The sequence below is a fragment of the Canis lupus genome, chromosome X (genome assembly GCF_048164855.1).
Source record: "Canis lupus baileyi chromosome X, mCanLup2.hap1, whole genome shotgun sequence".
NCBI lineage: Eukaryota > Metazoa > Chordata > Mammalia > Carnivora > Canidae > Canis > Canis lupus.
Window position 1 is genome coordinate 64,182,003 of NC_132876.1, and position 24,023 is coordinate 64,206,025.

The 24,023-nt window shown below is 39.2% G+C and overlaps 2 protein-coding genes across 3 annotated transcripts in view; one reads left to right on the forward strand and one right to left on the reverse strand.

The window, feature by feature from the left end:
• Positions 1 to 1,733: 1,733 nt before the first annotated feature.
• On the reverse strand, positions 1,734 to 6,773 carry COX7B (cytochrome c oxidase subunit 7B). Its single transcript, XM_072816031.1, has 3 exons — positions 6,424 to 6,773; positions 3,055 to 3,179; positions 1,734 to 1,932 (listed from the first exon to the last, which is right to left on the reverse strand). The coding sequence occupies exons 1-3, from the start codon at positions 6,461 to 6,463 to the stop codon at positions 1,855 to 1,857; spliced, it is 243 nt and encodes an 80-aa protein (XP_072672132.1). The 5' UTR covers positions 6,464 to 6,773; the 3' UTR covers positions 1,734 to 1,854.
• A 6,252-nt stretch (positions 6,774 to 13,025) lies between these two features.
• MAGT1 (magnesium transporter 1) overlaps positions 13,026 to 24,023 on the forward strand; it is a 64,476-nt gene continuing 53,478 nt past the window's right edge. Inside the window, exon 1 of one of the 2 annotated variants that reach the window (XM_072817487.1) lies at positions 13,026 to 13,252. In XM_072817487.1, coding sequence (XP_072673588.1) covers positions 13,055 to 13,252 — 198 coding nt within the window. In that variant the 5' untranslated portion in view covers positions 13,026 to 13,054. The remainder of the gene's footprint in view (positions 13,253 to 24,023) is intronic. The other variant, XM_072817486.1, reaches the window with a different exon arrangement.

A 24,023-nucleotide genomic window follows, 5' to 3' on the forward strand; every position in this document is an offset into this window, starting at 1 on the left:
TGTCTCTCATGAATAAATAAAATCTTTATTATTTTTTTTTAATTTTTATTTATTTATGATAGTCACACAGAGAGAGAGAGGCAGAGACAAAGGCAGAGGGAGAAGCAGGCTCCATGCACCGGGAGCCCGACGTGGGATTCAATCCCGGGTCTCCAGGATCGTGCCCTGGGCCAAAGGCAGGCGCTAAACCGCTGCGCCACTCAGGGATCCCTAAATAAAATCTTTAAAAATTAATTAATACCAAGGAGGTAGTCATGTTGTGGTCTTTCCCGATTAAAACTGAAGATAACCTCCTCCTCCTCGGAAGAAGAGGAAAGAAAGAAAAAAAGAAAATGACTACTATTACCTGTAGTCATTAGTAATCCTCAATGCCAATTCAGGAATAAAAAAGTAAATAATGGAATGTTGAAACTTCCTTAGCACTTATTTTGCTTAATCACATTTCAGGGTTACATGCAATTGAATACTTCAGTCCTATTTTAACATGCTTTCTAAATGATAGCAAGCGTTCGTTCAAGTTTTATCAAATACTGGCACTATCACGTAGTTACTAATCTTGCAAGCACTTATTTTGCAAGGACATTCAACTTTTCCTTCTCAAGGAAATTACTTACTGGATTTGATTGATGCGTTTAATGAGAAAACAGAACATATTGCCAGGAGAGCATTCTAGTATTTCATATAATTAAAAATCTTTCAAAGGTTTGGTTATGCATAAATCCTTATCTACATCAGGTAAGTTTGGGGAATCCTAAAAGTCATTCATCTGATAACTTACTGCATAGGTAAGTGAATTTAGGAATCTCTAATTTAGCTTACATAGATTACTCCACTCAAATTCCATTTTCTGCTTGCGCACTATCAACAAACATGAGGCTTTTTACACCTTCAGCCAAGGAAGTAATGAAGTACATGGTACAGATGTTTTCTTCATTTAGCATCTTACATACAAAATCTAAAGTCATACTGAATTCAGAATATATATCAAAAAGTTGGTATAATTACAGAGCCAACAGCAGGTCACCACTGATAGTAACTGGAGAAGTGAAAATAAACTTTATTTGGCAGATCCTTTAATAGCATCATAAACATCTTAAATATAATGAAAGTTTCAAAGCTCCAAGATAAATGTCAATGGAGCCAAGGAGCTACCTAATCTTCAGATGTCCTAGGAGTTCATATGATAGGACCACTCTTCCCTTGGTCTGGTGACACCCCAAGTTCTCTTGGCAGGAGTAAAAAGGACTTAACAATGCCAATTTCAAGTGTAAACAAATTAGAGGTGAAAGTAGTAAGCATATTCAGTATCTACTCAAAGATGACCTAATATAACTCTGTGATCAGTTATTCATGAACTTTAATTTCAGCCTACTGTAAAGTTGACTTCCAGGTAACAGCCAAATTTTACTTTCATACTACTACCTCAGAAAGAAAAATTATTTAAGAACTTGTAAAGCATCTGACTTTAATAGTAACACTAAAGTTAAATAAATGAAAAGTGAGGGCAGCCTGGGTGGCTCAGCGGTTTGGGGCCATCTTTGGCCCAGGGCATGACCCTGACATCCGGGATCGAGTCCCACGTCGGGCTCCCTGCATGGAGCCTGCTTCTATCTCTGCCTTTCTCTCTCTCTCTCTCTCTCTGTGTGTATCTCTCATGAATAAATAAATAAAATCTTTTAAAAAAAAGAAAAGTGATCAAGCTTGGTTTCATTACAAAAGAAACAAACCAACAATGAAGGTTTCAAATGTACTTTATTTCTTAAATCATGCCATATTTTAGTAGGTGCACAGTGCTTTCTCCTGGCATCAATTATGAGTTGGTTTTGAAACAATTCATTATTATACCAGCTGGGATTACTGATCCCTCCATTCCTTTGGGGTGACTCTGCCAACAGGGGACAGGTTCCATTCTATTCCAATTTGTGTTGCTGTCTGTAAGAATTAAAACACTATTAGTTATAAATGTTTAAACCAGAATCCACTCTTCCTTGGAGACTATTTCTTAAAAGTGACAAAGCTACTCTACAGGTTAAAAACACACAGAAACTCAGCTGGGATGTAGTGCCTTCCACGTAGGCCAAAGCTAATTGCTGTCCTAATTCGTTAGAACAGTACTGTTTGATAGGGTGTCCTGAGATGCAAGAAATGTCTAGATCTTCACTAACACAATAGCCACATAAGGCTATTGAGCAACTGAAATATGGCTTGTATAACTGAACAATTGAATTTTTAATTAATTCAAATTTTTACTTCACATTTCTCTACTACCTCAAAACATTGCTTCACTCAACCAGAACTACCCAAATACTGCCAAACATTACTTTTATAATATCCTTTCATCAAGGAACACCACCTCCAAAAGTGACCCCGATCACACATTTGTTCACCACCCATTTACTCTTCTAATTAAGTACACATATCTATTTTAACAATATATTTAAGGAAGGTTGAAAACAAGAATGAAAAGCCCCATTAATAAAAATCTTTGTTTATAAAGGCAAGGGTTGATAGGTATCTCTTAAGAACTGTATGTATGTATGTATTTATCCTACTTTTAACCAACAAGTAAAACTGGTAAGACTAAAACTAAAATGAAAGCAAGTCACTTTACATCTCATCCATAATATTTTGTACTCAGTTCTGGGGTACAACAGTTTCTCTTCTAAAATTCTTTTAGAAGAGAAACTGATTAAGCGAAGGACGGTGACCCAAAGATGGTGAAAACCCTGGAAATCATGTAACAAAAAGTGATTAACAGATCTAAGGATATTTAATCTAAAAGATAAGATCCAGGAGACATGATAACAATCTTCTAATATCTAATGGTTGATACAATACATGGAAACGGGATCAGAATTTGTTGCAAGAAAATGATGGGTAGAATATGAATGCTTAATGCTATGGAAGATATTCCTGCAGTGGGTGGGTAATTACATCAGGAAGTCTTTGAAGTCCCTCCTAACTAGAAATGTATACTGTGTGAAAACATTTTGAATACATAAATAGGAAGAGAAAAACATCTAACATAGAAAATTATCAATCGACAGTACTTACATATGCCCATACAGCAATACAGAAAGTGGCTCCACTAGCTAATACAGCATTACCATATTTATCATGGAAATCAGGTGCCCGTTTCTGGTGACTCTGCCTTGCCATTGTTTGTGGAATGCTTTGAACTTAAAAAAAAAAATACAGAAGTGTATCAGTTACAAGGAAAAGAGAACATGTAATTGATATTGCTAATCAGGAAAGCAAAGTTATCTTTATAGTATTATGTTCAATAAAATGTTAAAACGCATTGTAGCTAAAAGCAAAGTAGTGAACTTTAAAATGCATCAAAGATAATTTGACAGATGTATAGATATGTGAGAAAAATATGTCAAAATTTAATCGTACTTCTGCAGTGCATATGTATTTATCATACAATTCTTCCAACTTTTCTGTCTGAAACTTTTCATAATAAAATCTTAGGGGAGGGATTCCTGGGTGGCTCAGCGGTTGAGTGCCTGCCTTCAGCCCAGGGTGTGATCCTGGAGACCCAGGGTCGAATCCCATGTCGGGTTCACTTCATGGAGCCTGCTTCTCCCTATGCCTGTGTCTCTGCCTCTCCCTCTCTCTCTCTCTCTCTCTCTCATGAATAAATGGATAAAATCTTAAAAATCAAATCAAATCAAATCAAATCAAATCTTAGGGGATAAAACAGAACAGGTGATGCCAGTAGCATTCACTACAAACCTCTGGAACTTTCCTCCTATTCATAATATGAATATTTAGGACTTAAATTTTCACTAGTTTAACTCTGCAGTGCTCAACAACTTGACAACATAAAAAGGTAAACCCAAAATGAATTTTGAATGAAAGCACATTAAATGTTTATGACCTTACAATTACAAAAAAAAAACCTCCAAAACTAGAGTAAACTTGATTTTTTTTAAATTACTAATAAATGCAACACTTGCTGAAAGAAATGGAGTATATGAAAATATGTAAGACATAGACCCTGTCCTCAAGTAACCTGCAGTCTATAGGATACGAGATTTATATACACAAATCACTCTAAGTAGAATATTAGCTAAATACTTTGAACAGCAGGTAGGATTTGCTTATGTAGATGAAGGAAAGGGAAATCTGAAAAAAGGTGGAGGAATAAAAAGCCCAGTGTACTACAAAACCAATTATGTATGAAGAACAAGGTATATAGACAAGTAATAGGAATAAAACTAGAAAGGATAATGGAGGGCTACTCTTTTGGTAGAGGCAAAGGTTTTTGAGAATGATATTAAAACTTTGCCTTACTATTATTTTAGTAGAATGAGTTTTAAAATTGCCTCTAGAGGCTCTTAAGAGAGCTTGCTTGGCAAAGAACCAAAACTGCAAAATATGTATTTCCAGACTTTTTTTCTCTTCCTAAGTATCAGATCCTTATTGTTTTACAGCCTCAAATGGTACTTACATAATGGAAAGCATATATTTTTTTAAAGATTTATTTGAGAGACCGAGAATGTGCAAGGGGAGGGGTAGAGGAAGAGAAGCAGACTCCCCGCTGAGTACGGAGCCTGACTTCTGCGGACCCCAAGACACTTGAGATCACAACCCTAGCTGAAACCACGGATTGGAGGTTTAACACGCTGAGCCACCCAGGCGCCCCTGCAATGTAAAGCATATTTAAAAAACAGCAAGGTGGGACACCTGGGTGGCTCAGCAGTTAAGTGTCTGCCTTCAGCTCAGGGCGTGATCCTGGAGTCCCGGGATGGAATCCCACATCGGGCTCCCTGCATGGAGCCTGCTTCTCCTCTGCCTATGTCTCTGTCTCTCTCCGTGTCTCTCATGAATAAATAAATAAAATCTTTAAAATAAATAAAAAACAGCAAGGGTGCCTGGCTGGCTCAGTCATTTAAGTTTCTGTCTTTGACTCAGATCATAATCCCAAGGTCCTGGGATGGAGCCCAACATTGGGCTCCCTGCTCAACAGGGAGTCTGTTTCTCCCTCTGCCCTTCCCCCTGGCTTGTGATCTCTCTCTCTCTCTTTCCAATAAATAAATAAAATCTTTTTAAAAATTTAAAAACAGCAAGAAAAAAAGAAAAAAGAAAAAGCAACGTCGCCCATTCGTTAGCATTTAAGAATATAACGGCTTCTATGTGATACAGTGGGTTATTTCAGGATAGTTACTTGGCCATTAATGATTTCTCCTCTTAACTGCCTTACAGGTTTTCTTTTCTTCTTTCATACATGGGATGAGCAAATTTAGAAACATTTCACAACATATTCTGCTCTAAAGCAGTTAAAAAGTGAATGTGTGAATTCTACATTGAAAAAAAAAAAACAAAAAACTCCTTCTGAGGTACAAGGCCCTACCTACTCAAAGGGTAAATAAATAAGTTAAAATTACGAAACAATTCTGCAACATCTCGTGACCTCAAAATTCAGGTCACCCAAGTGGATTTCTTTAGACCTCTCCACTGTAATAAGAAATGGTTACTATTATCTATTGGTAATCTCATATAATCCTCAACAATTGTATGAGGTAGAAATAATTTACTAACCCCCTATTTTACAAAGGAGGAAAATGAGGTTCAGAGAAAAATCCCTTGCCCAAAGTGAAAGAAATAATAGATGTGGCTTTTGAAATATTGAAAAACAAGCTGAGCAACTCTTTTTTTGGTGACTGTCAAAGCTGTTTGAGTGTTTAGAACTCAGTCTCGTAATACCTTTAATGACTCTAAACTGAAAATAAAAGGATAGCTAAGTGGTAATTGCTTAAGGTCACTTTCAATATTAAATAACTGCTCACGTTACTCAAGGTCACCTTCACTGCAAGTCAAGTACGGAAATGAATTGTCTCTTTCCAATATAATGCATTCTCAATACACACGTCTGGTCTCAAAATTCGCTCGTACCTGCCTGTTAGATGAGAAAAAAATTACAACTATTTTCCTATAAGCTAATACTCAATTAATAAACAACAAAAAAACATAAAAGCTGCAGTGTTGTCTCCTTGCAATGAAACCAGAGAAAGAGCTAGATTTACAGTATCCTTCCATTACAGTTACAGGATTAGAAAAGGAGGTTCTTCTCTTTGAGGGTAAATGTATCCTCAAAGCTAAAATTTACGAAATTACTGAAGGAATGAGTAGTGTCCACCAAGAATCTCCTTCCCTGAAATCGTATTAAGCGAATTTTAAAAAACAAAAAACTATGCTATGACTCTGGTAACAGAAAATGAGCTGAGAACCAAAACGGAAACACCAGGCGATAAAGTTAAAGCTAAGGACAGCTTCCCAATTACTTGGGGCGAGGTCGGAGACCTCGCATTTTTAATTAGGAAATCGGGATGTAGGTGGAAGGAAAGGGCGCGAGAGACTACCAGGACAAATGCGTAAAAGGCGGTTGGAAATTATTTGCTCATAATTTTTGCTTACCTCGGAGACGACTTAGAGCGTTTCTGGCCACGGGAAACATCCTGAAGCTGAAGGCAGAACGGTGCAAATGCGGTAACTGCTTTGCTACAACTTCGTGCTAAGTACCCTTGCAAAGAGCCCTGAAAAACAAAATGGCTTCCGGCTGGGCTCTTTAATGAGATTTAGAGAAATCTCGCGAGACCTGTAAAAGAAAACCCCAACTTTATGGAAATTTTAATCCTCTTTACAGGCAGGAAAGATAAAGGTTTTTTGGGAAATGTAGTTTCACGCTTCGTAGGTGAGAGATGATGGTATTCAGTGAAGAATGAGAGAAACTCCACCACCACCACCACCACCTTGGAGCCAGGTTTAAGGCTGTGCATAGGAAAACTGAGATGCTGATCTTAGACTGAATAATCAAAGGCCCTAACTTCAAGATGGTGTTTCAGAGGCTTGAGCTTGTATTTCGCTCCACACTAGGAATTCTTTTGAGTCCCCCAAACTTTCTTCACTTCTCTAATTTTTTTTAATCTCCTATATACTATATACTATATATATACTATATACTCCTATATATATATACACACATACTGATTTAACTTTTAATTTTGAGATGATTTCAAATTTAGAGAAAAGTTGCAAGAATAGTAAAAATAAATAAATAAGTAAATAAATAAATAAATAATAAATAGTAAAAAAATAATATGTAGATAAATGGGTGATAAAGTAAATACAACAAATGGATTGTAGAATGGATATTCAGAGTACAATTATTTCACTTTTTCTGTTCTTTTTTTTTAAGATTTATCTAAAATCTTAACCTTTTTTTTTAAATGACTTTATTGCACTGGGTTTCCATGAATCAGAGACAACTTTTAACCATTAGGTGTCCTGACTTCCCATTTGTGAAGAGTGGCATGACTCTGACCAAGAAGTATGGTCCTTTTCATGGGTATTTTCCATTTTTTTTCTTAAGTAGAAGCCCAATTAGAAGTTATTTATTTGTTGAATTGGTTGTTTATTGATTAGCAATAGTGCAGATCTCATGCTAATTGGGAGTTCAGAGCCAAACACAAGATCTGGCATGACGGCAAACACTTTATAAATCTTTTTAATCAAGTGAATGAATTTCAGAGGTGTTTAGCAAATCTAGTTTAATAATATATTAGCTTCATTTCTGACTACAGATTGAGGCGGGTGCACACTCTTTGTACCATATGCAATTGTTATATCCCAGACATCAATGATACTCACATTAAGATCTTGAAAAATTTCCTTAAGGGCAAGATACTGGACGTAACCATGAAAGACAGATAAATTCATGAGAGACACACAGAGAGAGGCAGAGACATAGGCAGAGGAAGAAGCAGGCTCCACACAGGGAGCCCGATGTGAGACTCAACCCGAGACTCCAGGATCACGCCCTGAGCTGAAGGCAGATGCTCAACTGCTGAGCAACCCAGGTGTCCCCACTTTTTCTGTTCTGTTTCTGATATTTTCATAATAAAATATTGGTGGTGAGAGGAGAACACCTAAACACCAATTGCCAAGGTTCACCACTTGGATAATATTTTGCCGCGTGTGCGTTCTCTCTCTCTCTCTCTCTCTCTCTCATATATATATATATATAATTTAATATTGATACAATACAGCTCATATTCCAATTTCATCAACTGTTCCAGTGTCTCTACCCAGAATTCAATCCAGATCCCCATATTGAATTTAATTGTCATGTGTCTTTAGTCTCCTTTAAAATTGAATAGTTCCACAGCCTTTTCTTTTTCTCACTACAGGTAATCTTTATTCTCTCAGTTTTACATATGGAGGAAGTGAGGTGCAGAATCTTAAATGACTAGTAGAAGATAAAATTATCAGGTGTAAGTGGAAGAACTGGTAACAGACCTTCTGACTCCACAGTTCTGTGCTCTCAGGCAATCAATATTTTTGAAGAGTATAGGCCAGTTATTTTTTTTTTTTTTTTTTTTTTTTTTTTTTTTTAATTTATTTATGATAGGCACACAGTGAGAGAGAGAGAGGCAGAGACACAGGCAGAGGGAGAAGCAGGCTCCATGCACCGGGAGCCCGATGTGGGATTCGATCCCGGGTCTCCAGGATCGCGCCCTGGGCCAAAGGCAGGCGCCAAACCGCTGCGCCACCCAGGGATCCCCTAGGCCAGTTATTTTATAAAAGTTCCACATATTGTGTGTGCTTGATATTTTCTCATAATTAAATTCAATTTATGCACTTCTGGCAGGAGTACTACATAATAGATGTGTCTTCTTTTTTTTTATATATATTTTTATTTATTTATTCACGAGAGACAGAGAGAGAGAGAGAGGCAGAGACACAGGCAGAGGGAGAAGCAGGCTCCATGCACCGGGAGCCCGACGTGGGATTCGATCCCGGGTCTCCAGGATCGCGCCCTGGGCCAAAGGCAGGCGCCAAACCGCTGCGCCACCCAGGGATCCCATAGATGTGTCTTCTTAGGGCATCTTTCAGGAAGCATAAAATGTTCCATTATTGTCTCATTATTGCCAACTTTAATCATTTGGTCCAAAGAGTGGCTTCTAAGTTCCCACACTAAAGTTACTGTTTTTTTCCTTTGTAATAAAACAAGTAATGTGAAGAATACATCAAGACTATGTGAATATCCTGTTCTTCATCAAAATTTCACTCACTAGTTTTTGTATCCACGGATGAATTTGCCTAAATCAATTATTAGTATGAAAGTTTCATATGGTAATTTTTCTATCATTCCTTCTATATTTAATATTGAGTGATTTTTAAAAGATTTTATTTATTTATTCATGAGAGACAAGAGAGAGAGGCAGAGCCATAGGCAGAGGGAGAAGCAGGCTCCCCATGGGAAACCCAATGCAGGACTGGATCCCAGGACCCCGGATCCAAGGGATCTGCCCCAGGGATCACGCCCTGACCCAAAGGCAGACGCTCAACCGCTGAGCCACCCAGACATCCATATAATGAGTGTTCCACTGTAGGGAGGAATTTTATCCCTTCTCCAATTTATTTGTTCATTATCGATATGGATTTGTAGATTCAGTAGTTTTAATCGATTGCTATTATGATTTATTTTAGTTACCAATAGTCTGAGATGTGATCAGTAGAATTCCCTTCAAGCTGTCTTATATATATTTTTAATTTTTTTACATGACTTAATTTTTTTTGTTTTTGAGCACGGGTTTATTTTCTGACACAAGATGGTCCAAGTTCATTTGTAATTTTGCTACCCCAGCACTGGAACCAGCCATTTCTCTAAGAAGCCCTAATTTCTTTTAGAGATGGTATTTAGCAACATATATTTGGTATCAGGTGTGCTCATTGATATCAGAGTGTCATTGCTTCTAGTCCTTTCAGCAAATAGAGCTAGGAATATATATTATGAATGATAAATTTATACTAATAATTCCAGTTTCAGTTCAATCACAAAAGTTATTTTTTACTTTCCTTCATTTCATATTTGTTTTTTTTTAAAGATTTATTTATTCATGAGAGACAGATTGAGAGAGAGGCAGAGACATAGGCAGAGGGAGAAAGAAGCAGGCTCCTTGCAGGAGCCCGATGCGGGACCAGATCCCAGATCCCAGGATCACTACGTGAGCCAAAGGCAGCCGGCCAACCACTGAGCCACCCAGGTGTCCCCCTCATTTCATGTTTGTATCTCCCTTCTTCCATGCGAAAATCCTGGCTCTCAATATCATCAATGTTTATGCATATTATACATAATAAATTTTTCGGAATTGCTGTAGTCATATCACTATGAAAAACAAACCTACTTAGTAGAATTCAAGATTTGCTTGTAGTTTTTTTTCTTTTGTCTAATAGTATATAATCAAAGTGGTGTGTTCAAAAATTATTCAGATTAGATTTTTTTAAGACTTTATTTATTCATGAGAGACACATACAGAGAGAGAGACAGGCAGAGACACAGGCAGAGGGCAAAGCAAGCTCCATGCAGGGAGCCTGACATGGGACTCGATCCTGGGTCTCCAGGATCATGCGCTGGGCTGAAGGCAGCACTAAACCGCTAAGCCACCCGGGCTGCCCCAGATTAGTTTTTTTCTTTAGTGTGATTGTTTTTCATTTGAGATAATGTCAAGCTACCTTTTTCTGTTTGTATTCGATTTAAATTTTACCACATTCTGGGACGCCTGGGTGGCTCACTGGTTGAGCGTCTGCCTTTGGCTCAGGGTGTTGTCCCCCGGGTCCTGGAATCTAGTCCCTGCAATGAGCTCCCCTTGAGGAGACTGCTTTTCCCTCTGCCTATGTCTCCGCCTCTGTGTCTCTCATTAATAAATAAATAAATTTTAAAAAATCTTCACTTTGCATTTACAAATTTAAAAAATGAATTGTAAAATCACTGTCATATGCTTGAAACTAATGTAACATTGTATGTCAACTGTACTTTGAGAAGAAAAATAAAAATTTTAGGAGCTCCTGGGTGGTTTAGTCGGTTAAACGTCTGACTTTAGCTCAGGTCATGATCTCAGGGTCCTGGGACTGAGCCCCAAGTCAGGCTTTCCTCTCAGTGAGGAGTCTGCTTCTCCCTCTCCCCCTCCCTCTCCCTCTACCCTGCTTGTGCTCACATTCTCATGCTCACTCTCTCTAAAATAAATAAATAAAATATTTAAAAATTAAAAAAATTAAAACCTATCAACCTAGAGTGTTCTGCCATGGTCTCTCCTTGGTCACTCCTTGCTCTGCATGTACAGGGGCCAGTTTGTAAACCAACAATGTGCCATAGTATATTCAATCAGTCTCCTGTATTTGAGCATTTGGTTAGTTTTGAGAGTATTTCAACTATAAATAGGGCTAAAGTGAATAATGTTTGCACATATATTCTTACTTTTTGGAGTAGTTGCCTAGAAATGGGATTGCTGGATCAGAGGATAATTGTGTATGTAGTTTTGCTAGGTACTGTCAGCTTACCCTCCATAAATATACCATTTTGCATTCCCACCAGCATTGTATAAGGGTATGTGTTTCCCTACAGCCTTGATGATGGCATGTATTGAATTTTTGCCAACATGATAGGTGAGATTTCTGTGTTCTTTGAAAACTTACCTTAAATTTTATTCATTCAACTTACATGCAGTAAAATTCATTCCTTTTTGGTGTACCCATCTGTGATAAAGGAAATAACAGTTCTACCACCACAAAAATCTCCTTGTGTAGCTCCTTTGTAGCCAACCTCTCTTTCCACATCCAGACCCAAATAGTCACTGATCTATTCTCTGTCTCTTTAAGTTTGTCTTTTCCAGAATGTCATATAAATGGAATCACACAGCTGTCTCCACATACTTTTAATTTTTATTATTCTTGTGAGTGTCTGTTTATGTTTTAAAATGTTTTTCATATCTCCAGATCACATATATCTACTCTAGAACCAGTATTTTCCCTTCCATACGCATATCCTTGTCTCTCCAATATAAGGAAATTCTTTTTCTCTGTGCATACATGTGCATGTGTTTCCCAGTAGTTATAGGATTTTCACACCATGAAAATGAATCCAAATTATAGGCAACTGATTTTATTTTGTTGGTATTTTTCCTCCTGAGTATATTATTCTTCTCTAGTTAAATCATCCCAGTTTTACAACCCACTATGATAAACAGAACTGGACCAAATGAGTGGAAACTTCTTCAGCTATGTAGGATTTTTATTATTTTTTACATAGGGGAATTGATATTTAATGAAAATAGACTCTGACACAAAAACTAGAAAGAGACCGGCACTTGAGCGGCTCAGTGGTTGAACATCTGCCTTTGGCTTAGGGTGTGATCCCCAGGTCCTGGGATAAAGCCCCATATCAGGCTCCCCGCAGGGAGCCTGCTCCTCCCTCTGCCTCCGTCTCTGCCTCTCTCTGGGTCTCTCATGAATAAATAAATAAATAAACTCTTAAAAAATTAAAAAGACAGAAATACTTCCTTACAACCTTAGTTTCGTGCTCATCTCCCAAATAAAATAATAAAAAGATGGCATTTGCTGTCTATAACCTGAAAGTTAAGTCCTTGTCTTAAAGTAATAAAAGATTTAACTTTTAAAATGCCATGAAAAAACTTTGAAAAATAACTTTTGATGTCTGCTCTGTTCACTGCATATGGCACAGTTCCTGGGACACAGGAGGTATTCTACAATCTCTTGCCTGTTTACTTTTAAAAATATTCAGTAATATTGTGTATTTCTTTCCTGCTTTTACTTTTTTCATCTTGATTTGAAAAACTTTAGGGGCAGAATGAGGGTATAATATAGCTAACAATCATGTGGCTAGGTCCAAGTTTTCTAGAATATTACACAAACAAGGTGGGTTTCCAGGACTTCTAAATGACTGGGGGAAAAAAACCCTGTTTTAAAAACTTTAAGCCATTTTGGACCAGAGGAATAAAACCCCAACCCGCAATGGTTTACAACTGCGCATGCGCATGCGCCCTTGCAGCCGCATTAAACGTTTCATATTTACATAAATGAAAGGGGCGGTTAATCAACCTTAGCGGACCAATGGAAAACCACCAGATTATCCTTTTTCTATTGGCTAACGGAGACCAATTAGAAGTGAACCATCTTTTAGCGTGCCTCTAGCGTAGAGCGTCGTGACGTAACGTGAAGGGTCGCCCAGTAGGGCTGAGCTGGACCAATGAGGAGGGGTAGTGGGCTGGTTTGCCTGTTCTCACGCCCAATACACAGACACAGCCCGAGGAAAGTTTGGCTTCTCGGAGAGAGAGGAGCGAACATGGCAGCGCGTTGGTGGCTTTGGTGTGTCTCCGCGAACATGGCGGTGGCGCTGCTGCTCAGTTACGGGGTTCCCTCAGCCTCTGCCCAAAGAAAGAAGGAGGTGAGGACGATGTTTCCAACACGGCTTTCCCCAAAAAGTGGGGCTTGAGAGGGTCGGTACTCCTTCCCATCCCCTTTCCTCATTGATTCCGTCTTTCGGTGGCTCCGGTTTCACCGTTTTTAAGAGTTATGGGGTTTGTGAGAGAAGAAACTGTAACTCCTTGTCTTCTAGGAAGGTAGAGTCTGAGAGGGTGGGGTAGGTGACAACCTGGCTTCTATAGGCCTGTGCATGCACATAGCTGAGAGTTTTGACACTACTTTGAGCTTGGGCCCCACCAGGTGGTAGGAGAAATTTGACTCTAGGTCCGGCGGGGGTCGGGTGGGGTAGAATATCTTGAATCTTTCTGCTGTCAGTAGATGCAACTCTCTTATAGACGTCTAAGAGCTATATGTTTGTGACATTTTCGCTTCAGGAATGTGAGAATTAAACTGAAAAGCTAAACTATGCTAGATTTATGACACTGTACAAATAATTGATTCAAAGCAATTTACTGGGATGGAAGCTCTTTAGCCATTTTCAGTCATTTACCAATATCAAACATGCCAGGCACTATTGTAGGAGCTTGGTATGCATAAGTGAACAAAACTAAGATTCCCTCTGTGGAATTTACCGGCTATCCAAGTAGAGGAGATAAAATATTCTTACCGTTAAGCGATCCAAACAAAGGTATTTTAACATTGTGTTTTGAAACATGACTTAGAGCTTTAGAGATTACTAACGACTATTTATATTATTTATGCTCCCTAATTTAATGGATGAAGAAAACTGAATCCTAAGCTTACACAGTTACTTGTTGCAGAACAAGGACTACAACCCTAGGTCGGTCAGTCTTATGCTAGTTCCTGTACATTTTGTACTTCCTCTAGTACACAACACCTGTACACGCACTTTTAAAATACCATTTAGGCATCTCGGGTGCTTGTCAACTTGAGCTGAACTTAAAGGAACCTATACTTTCTGTTTCTGAATATTTGTACTATAAGATAAGAAAAAACAAAAGCCGGCAAATTAAAATGAGTTACTAAGTTGGCAGAGTAAAATAAAAACATACCGTTTGCAAAGGTATAGTGAAGTGAACAGGCTTTTTTTCAGAGGATTCCAAGACATTTTTACATGGGTAACAAGATATAGAGCAATGCTTTATATTTTAGATGCCTTTTATGTAACCCCCCCCCCACAAAACCACCTATATATAAGTTCATATGTATGTATAGAGAAACTTTTGTGAAGATACACAACAGTCTTAACAGTGGCTATCTCTGGGTAGTTGGGATTGTTCATTAGAACACTTTCACTTTTTACCTCATGTGATGGTGTTGTCTGAATTTCTACAGTAACCACTTTTTATAAATAAGAAAACTGAAGGTTTTTAAACAACTATTTCATCCAGTTTAATTATATTTATTCATTAAATCTTTCATTGGAATAGAAGCAGAAGGGCCTAGCAGGAGGTAGACTATTTTAAAAAGGAATCATCAATAAATTATATGCTTTAAAACAGTTGATTTTATGTTAGGTACACTTTATCTCAATAAAATAGTTTTAAAAAGAATCAGAGCAGCCCGGGTGGCTCAACGGTTTAGCGCCGCCTTCAGCCCAGGGTGTGATCCTGGAGACCCGGGATCCAGTCCCACATCGGGCTCCCTGCGTGGAGCTTGCTTCTCCCTCTGCCTGTCTCTGCCTCTCTCTCTGTCTCTGTGTCTCTCATGAATAAATAAATAAAATCTTTAAAAGATTTTAAAAAAGGAATCAGATTCTAACTCCTTTCCCATGATGCCCACTTTTCAGACCTTTATCACTCTTACAAATCTATTGCAATACTGCCTAACTGGTCATCCTTGAACCAATCCTTCATAGTATTGCCAGAGATGCTAACATTAAAATCTGAAAACCTTTTAACCCATTTTTCAAAGTATAAAAGGGCTTCTGTAGCCTGACCCTTGTCTGCTTCTTCCAGGCTTATCTCAAGCTCCTTCCTGTACAAGTCATTCTGAATTACCTGCCTTCCTTGATATTTCTATATTCTCTTGCAAGTGTCTGTATTTGCTGGACTTCTGCCAGAGTATTTTCCTTCTCTCTCACCCTACCCTCTCATTCACCTGAGGATTCCTACTCTTCAAGTCCTAGCTCAAATATCTTTTTCCTCAACCAAGCTTTTCCTAGTCCCCCCCCCCCAAGTGAATGGAGATGAATTCAGTACATCGTATTGATGAAATTTTGGAATATAGATGAGGTCTGGAGCCTACAAACAAGAAAGAATTCTTGAGACGTCTTTGGTGCAAAATGGTGGTTTTATTAAAGCACGGGGACAGGACCCATGGGCAGGAAGAGCTGCTGCCCCGGGCCTGTGAGGGGTAGCTGATTATATACCTGGGAGTTTGGAGGGGTTTGATGATAGCTGTACTAAGGAATTTTGGAAGCAAGGTTACCAGGACCTTTTTTAAAAAATATATTTTATTTATTTATTCATGAGACACACACAGAGAGAGGCAGAGACACAGGCAGAGGGAGACGCAGACTCCACGCAGGGAGCCCAATGTGGGACTTGATCTCAGAACTCCAGGGTCATGCCCTGAGCTGAAGGCAGACGCTCAATTGCTGAGCCAGGCGTGCTGAGGTTTCCAGGACCTCGAGGGCCTAGCTATTGTTGGGAAAAGGTCACTTATTACAGTCTAATAAAACCTGAGTCATGAGACCCTTCAGATGTGTATCAGTGGGCCATGTGCTTGGAGGATGATTGCCAACACGTATCTTGGCGGTTTAGAGATAATGGAAATTTCTAAAGGAAATTTTATATGTTAAAGTAGACCTATAGGCACCTGGGGGTTGGGCTAAGATTACATTTTGCCCTTAGCAAAGTATTAATGTCGAGGCAGTTGAGTCTGTAGAGGAATGTCCATGTCCCTCTGCCTGTTTCAAGGACTTATCAATGTGCTGCCCTGAGCTAGTCCTCTGTTCCTCATCAATATCATCATTGTTCATAAATTAGTCTTCCTCATTAGATAGTGAGCATCTCAAATATACTTTTCTTAAAATATAGATACCTTTAAGTTAATTTTTGTTTTCCTGGCATCCAGAAGTACCAAAAAAGGTCTTTGATAAACACGAAATAATCTGTTCTTTCACTTGCAGTTTGTTTAGGTTACACAACCTAAAATTGGATTCTCATCAGTAAACAAGGAAATAATATAGATGATGTAGTTTTTATCCCTTTCCTCTGTAACCAAGGATGTTTTAGGCTATTTTTTTATTCATTCACGAGAGACACAGAGAGAGTGGGAGAGACATAGGTAGAGGAAGAAGCAGACTCGCTGCAGGGAGCCCAATATGGGACTCAATTCAGGGATCCCAGGATCACTGCTTGAGCCAAAGGCAGATGCTCAACCACTGAACCGCCCAGGTGCTCCTGTTTTAGGCTATTTTTAAAAGATTATTGTGGGGCACCAGGGTTGATCAGTCAGTTAAACGTCCGACTCTTGGTTTAGGCTCTGGTCATGATGCCATGGTCCTGGGATGACACTGCATCAGGCTCCCTGCTCAGCGGAGAGTCTGCTTCAGGATTCTCTCTGTGTCTCCCCCCCCCTCCACTGTTTTCGCATGCATGCATGTTTTCTCTCTGTCTGTCTCAAGTAAAAATAATTTTTTTTAAAGAAAGATTACAGTGCTACTACTGAGAGACAATTTTAAAATACAGGTGTTCTGTTGTAGAACACTTACAATTTTTGAAAGCATTTTTTTTTGAAATCCCACGTCTATCCACATAGTAGACATGGCTTTATTTTTTCCAAGATTTTATTTATTTACTAATGAGAGACACAGAGAGGGGGAGAGACATAGGCAGAGAGAGAAGTAGGCTCCCTGCAGGGAACCTGATACAAGACTCATCCTAGGACCCCGGGATCACGCCCTGAGCTGAAGGCAGATGCTCAAAAACTGAGCCATCCAGGTGCCCCTCTAAATATTCCTTTCAAAAAAAGACACTTTTGGGGGCACTTGGGTGGTTCAGTCATTAAGCATTTGCCTGTGGCTCAGGTAATGAATGATCCTAGGGTCCTGAGGTCCAGCCCCATGTTGGGCTCCCTGCTCACGAGGAGACTGCTTTTCTCCCTCTCCTCCCTGCTTGTGCGCTCACTTTCTCTCAAATAAATAAATAAATAAATAAATATAAAAAACATTTTTCATAAACTAATATAATTAAAAATCACTCAAGTTCCTACTGGTTGTCTATTGTTAAATGTAATGCTATCCTACTTATCTGATTGTTTATACCTATAACAGTGTTTTCACCAGAACATTGACTTATACTCTAATATTTATTCAATATCTTCTACATTGCAGTCACAATGGTTTATGTGCATTATCTATAATCCTCACAATAACCCTGCACAGTAAGTATTAACCCCGTTAGAAAGGTGACGGAAGAGGGAACTCATGTTGAAAGAGAGAGAGAGGGATCCCTGGGTGGCGCAGCGGTTTGGCGCCTGCCTTTGGCCCAGGGCGCGATCCTGGAGACCCAGGATCGAATCCCACATCGGGCTCCCGGTGCATGGAGCCTGCTTCTCCCTCTGCCTCTCTCTCTCTCTCTCTCTCTCTGTGACTATCATAAATAAATAAAAGTTAAAAAAAAAAAAAAAAAAAAAAAAAAAAAAAAGAGAGAGAGATTGGGGACTTGCCCAAAGAATATAGCTCTAGAGACTGAGCTGGGGTTCTGTCCATGACCTGACTCTAAACCATATGCTCTCTGATAGCCTACAAAGGCTTCTTTTGCAATGACTTTATTTTATTTTATTTTATTTTATTTTTTATTTTATTTTATTTATTTATTTTTTAATTTAATTTTATTTTTGATTTATGATAGTCACAGAGAGAGAGAGAGGCAGAGACACAGGCAGAGGGAGAAGCAGGCGCCATGCACCGGGAGCCCGATGTGGGATTCGATCCTGGGTCTCCAGGATCGCGCCCTGGGCCAAAGGCAGGCGCCAAACCGCTGCGCCACCCAGGGATCCCTTTTATTTCATTTTAAAGATTTTATTTATTCATGAGAGAGACACACACACACACACACACACACACAGAGGCAGATACACAGGCAGAGGGAGAAGCAGACTCCATGCAGGGAGCCTGACACGGGACTCGATCCCAGGTCTCCAGGATCAGGCCCTGGGCGGAAGGCGGTGCTAAACCACTGAGCCACCCAGGCTGCCCGACGTATTTTATTTTTATAATTAACTATATACCCCTGTGGTAGAAGGGAATTTGTCCTTGCATCTGGTGTCATTTTAGGAAGGCAGCATGATAAAAATGAAAAATTATGGCTTTTGATAAAATGATCCATGTATCTTGATCTACTTCTGGAATTCTGTAATAAGAAAATAAAATGAAATATGGAAAACAGTGAATGCACATATAATGAAACCTGTTAAAAATAATCATAATAATGCTAGGATGATAGATTCCCTTGCCTCTTCTGTTTTCAAAAAAAAAATTTGTAAAGTCTTAAAGAGCATATGTATATATTTTTTAAATTTTTTTTATTATTGGAGTTCAATTTGCCAACATTTAGCATCACATCCAGACTCATCCCACCAAGTGCTCCCCTCAGTACCCATCACCCAGTCACCCCAACCCCCCGCCCACCTCCCTTTCCACTACCCCTTGTTAGTTTCCCAGAGTTAGGTGTCTCTCATGTTTTGTCACCCTCATTGATATTTTCACTCATTTTCTCTCCTTTCCCTTTATTCCCTTTCATTAATTTTTATAATCCCCAAAAGAATGAGACCATATAATGTTTGTCCTTTTCCGATTGACTTACTTCACTCAGCAGAATACCATCGAGGTCCATCCACGTCAAAGCAAATGGTGGGTATTTATCATTTCTAATGGCTGAGTAATATTCCATTGAATTTGTAGAACACATCTTCTTGATCCATTCATCTTTTGAAGGACACCGAGGCTCCTTCCACAGTTTGGATATTGAGGATATTGCTGCTATAAACATCGAGGTGTAGGTGTTCCGGCTTTTCACTGCATCTGTATCTTTGGGGTAAATCCCCAGCAGTGCAATTGCTGGGTCCTAGGGCAGATCTATTTTTAACTCTTTGAGGAACCTCCACACAGTTTTCCAGAGTGGCTGCACCAGTTCACATTCCCACCAACAGTGCAAGAGGGTTCCCCTTTCTCCACAACCTCTCTAACATTTGCTGTTTCCTGTCTTGTTAATTTTCCCCATTCTCACGGGTGTGAGGTGGTATCTCATTGTGGTTTTGATTTCTATTTTCTTGATGGCCAGAGATGCGGAGCATTTTCTCATGTGTTTGTTGGCCATGTCTATGTCTTCCTCTGTGAGATTTCTGTTCAAGTCTTTTGCCCATTTCATGATTGGATTGTTAGTTTCTTTGCTGGTGAGTTTCATAAGCTCTTTATACATACTGGATACTAGCCCTTTATCTGATAGGTCATTTGAAAATATCTTCTCCCATTGTGTAGGTTGTCTTTCAGTTTTGTGGACTGTTTCTTTTGCTGTGCAGAAGCTTTTTATCTTGCTGAAGTCCCAATAATTCATTTTTGCTTTTTTTTCTTTTGCCTTCATGGATGTATCTTGCAGGAAGTTGCTGTGGCCAGGTTCAAAAAGGGTGTTAACTGTGTTCTCCTCTAGGATTTTGATGGACTCTTGTCTCACATTTAGATCTTTCATCCATTTTGAGTTTATCTTTGTGTATGGTGAAAGAGAGTGGTCTAGTTTCATTCTTCTGCATGTAGATGTCCCAATTTTCCCAGCATCATTTGTTGAAGAGACTGTCTTCTTTCCAGTGGATAGTCTTTCCTGCTTTGTCGAATATTCGTTGACCATAAAGTTGAGGGTCCACTTTGGGATTCTCTATTCTGTTCCATTGATCTATGTGTCTGCTTTTGTGCCAGTACCACACTGTCTTGATGACCACAGCTTTGTAGTACAAAAGCTGTGTTGTAGTACAACCTGAAATCTGGCATTGTGATGCCCCCAGCTATGGTTTTATTTTTTAATATTCCCTTGGCTATTTGGGGTCTTTTCTGATTCCACACAAATCTTAAGATGATTTGTTCCAACTCTGAAGAAAGTCCATGGTAATGGAATATTACTCAGCCATTAGAAACGACAAACACCCACCATTTGCTTCGACGTGGATGGACCTGCAGGGTATTTTGCTGAGTGAAATAAGTCAATTGGAAAAGGACAAACATTATATGGTCTCATTCACTTGGGGAATATAAAAATTATAGTGAAAGGGAATAAAGGGAAAGGAGAGAAAATGAGTGAAAATATCAGTGAGGGTGACAAAACATGAGAGACACCTAACTCTGGGAAATAAACAAGGGGTAGAAGAAAGGGAGGTGGGTGGGGGGTTGGGGTGACTGGGTGATGGGTACTGAGGGGGGAACTTGGTGGAATGAGCACTGGATGTTATGCTAAATGTTGGCAAATTGAACTCCAATAAAAAAAAAGAAAAGAAAAGAAAGTCCATGGTATTTTGATAGGGATTGCATTAAATGTGTAAATTACCCTGGATAGCATTGACATTTTCACAATATTAATTCTTCCAATCTATGAGCATGGAATGTTTTTCCATCTCTTTGTGTCTTCCTCACTTTCTTTCAGAAGTGTTCGGTAGTTTTTAGGGTATAGATCCTTTACCTCTTTGGTTAGGTTTATTCCTAGGTATCTTATCGTTTTGGGTGCAATTGTAAATGGGATTGACTCCTTCATTTCTCTTTCTTCAGTCTCATTGTTAGTGTATAGAAATGCCACTGACTTCTGGGCATTGATTTTGCATCCTGCCACAGTGCTGAATTGCTGTATGAGTTCTGTCAATCTTGGGGTGGAGTCTTGGGTTTTCTATATATAGTATCATGTCATCTGTGAAGAGGGAGAGTTTTTCTTCTTCTTTGTCAATTTGAATGACTTTTATTTCTTTTTGTTGCCAGATTGCTGAGGCTAGGACTTCTAATACTATGTTGAATAGCAGTGTTGAGAGTGGACATCCCTGTCTTGTTCTGATCTTAGGGGAAAGGCTTCCAGTGTTTCCCCATTGAGAATGATATTTGCTGTGGGCTTTTCATAGATGGCTTTTAAGAGGCTGAGGAATGTTCCCTCTAACCTTACATGCTGAAGAGCTTTGATCAGGAATGGATGCTGTATTTTGTCAAATGCTTTCTCTGCATCTATTGAGAGGATCATATGGTTCTTGTTTTTTCTCTTGTTGATATGATCTATCACACTGATTGCTTTACAGTGTTTTTTTTTAATTTTTATTTATTTATGATAGTCACAGAGAGAGAGAGAGAGGCAGAGACACAGGCAGAGGGAGAAGCAGGCTCCATGCACCAGGAGCCTGACGTGGGATTCGATCCTGGGTCTCCAGGATCGCGCCCTGGGCCAAAGGCAGGCGCTAAACCGCTGTGCCACCCAGGGATCCCTGCTTACAGTGTTGAACCAGCCTTGCAATTGGGGATAAATCCCACTTGGTCATGGTGAATAATCTTTTTTTTAAATTAAAAAAAAATTTTTATTTATGATAGTCACACAGAGAGAGAGAGAGAGAGGCAGAGACATAAGCAGAGGGAGAAGCAGGCTCCATGCACTGGGAGCCCGACGTGGGATTCGATTCCCGGCCTCCAAGATCGCACCCTGGGCCAAAGGCAGGCGCTAAACCGCTGCGCCACCCAGGGATCCCCATGGTGAATAATCTTAATGTACTGTTGGATCCTATTGGCTAGTATCTTGTTGAGAATTATTGCATCCATGTTCATCAGGGATATTGGTCTATAATTCTGCTTTTTGGTGGGGTCTTTGTCTGGTTTTGGAATCAAGGTGATGCTGGCCTCATAGAACGAGTTTGGAAGTACTCCATCTCTTTCTCTCTTTCTGAACAGCTTTAGTAGAATAGGTATGGTTTCTTCTTTAAACGTTTGATAGAATTCCCCTGGAAAGCCATCTGGCCCTGGACTTTTGTGTCTTGGGAGGTTTTTGAAGACTGCTTCAAAAAAAAAAAAAAATGAAGACTGCGTCAGTTTCCTCCCTGGTTATTGGCCTGTTCAGGTTTTCTGTTTCTTCCTGTTCCAGTTTTGGTAGTTTGTGGTTATCCCGAGATATGTCCATTTCTTCTAGATTGCCTAATTTATTGGCGTATAGCTGCTCATAATAAGTTTTTAAAATTGTGTTTCCTTGGTCTTGGTGGTGATCTCTCCTTTCTCATTCATGATTTTATTAACTTGAGTCTTTTCTTTTTAATAAGGCTGGCTAATGGTTTATCTCTTATTAATTCTTTCAAAGAACCAACTGCTGGTTTTGTTGATCTGTTCCAGTTCTTCTGGTCTCTATTTCATTGAGTTCTGCTCCAATCTTTATTAACTGTCATCTGCTGGGTGAAGAGTTTATTTGCTGTTCCTTCTCCAGTTCTTTTAGGTGCAAGCTTAGCTTTTTGTATTTGAGTTCTTTCCAGTTTTTGGATGGGTGCTTGTACTGCGATATATTTCCCCCTTAGGACTGCTTTTGCTGTATCCCAAAGATTTTGAATGGTTGTATCTTCATTCTCATTAGTTTCCATGAATCTTTTTAATACTTCTCTAATATCCTGGTTGACCCTTTCATCTTTTAGCAGGATGGCCTTTAACCTCCACATGTTTGAAATCCTTCCAAATTTCTTCTTATGGTTTAGTTATAGTTTCAAAGCATTATGGTCTGAAAATATGCAGGGTACAATCCCAGTCTTTTGGTATCAGTTAAGACATGATTTGTGACCCAGTATGTGATCTATTCTGGAGAAAGTTCCATGTGCACTTGAGAAGAATGTGTATTCAGGTGAGTTTGAATGTAAAGTTCTGTAAATATCTGTGAAATCCATCTGGTCCAGTGTATCATTTAATGCTCTTGTTTCTTTGAAGATGTGTTTAGAAGATCTATCAATTGTAGAAAGCGCCATATTCAAGTCTCCAAGTATAAGAGTATTATTATCTAAGTATGTCTTTTTTTTAAATTTTTATTTATTTATGGTAGTCACAGAGAGAGAGAGAGAGAGAGGCAGAGAGAGAAGCAGGCTCCATGCACCGGGAGCCCGATGTGGGATTCGATCCCGGGTCTCCAGGATCACGCCCTGGGCCAAAGGCAGGCGCCAAACCGCTGAGCCACCCAGGGATCCCTAAGTATGTCTTAACTTTGGTTATTGTTTGATATACGTGGCAGCTCCTGCATTTGGGGCATTAATATTCATGATTGTTAGGTCCTCTTGTTGGATAGATCCTTTAAATATGATATAGTGTCCCTCTTCATCTCTTACTACAGTCTTTGGGATAAACTTTAATTTATCTCATATAAAGATGGCTACCCCTGCTTTCTTTTGAGGACCATTTGAATGGTAAATTTTTCTCCAACCTTTTATTTTCAGGCTGTAGGTGTCTTCATGTCTAAAATGAGTCTCTTGTAGACAACAAACAGATGGGTCTTGCTTTTTTATCCAGTCTGAAACCCTGCGCCTTTTGATGGGGTCATGAAGCCCATTCACGTTCAGGGTTTCTATTGAAAGATATCAGTTTAGTGTCTTCATAATACCTATTCAGTCCCTGTTTTTGTGGATTGTTTCCTTGGACTTCCTCTTTCTTTTACAGAGCCCCCCTTAATATTTCTTGCAGAGCTGGTTTGGTGGTGACATATTCTTTCAGTTTCTGCCTATCGTGGAAGCTCTTTATCTCTCCTTCTATTCTGAATGAGAGCCTTGCTGGATAAAGTATTCTTGGC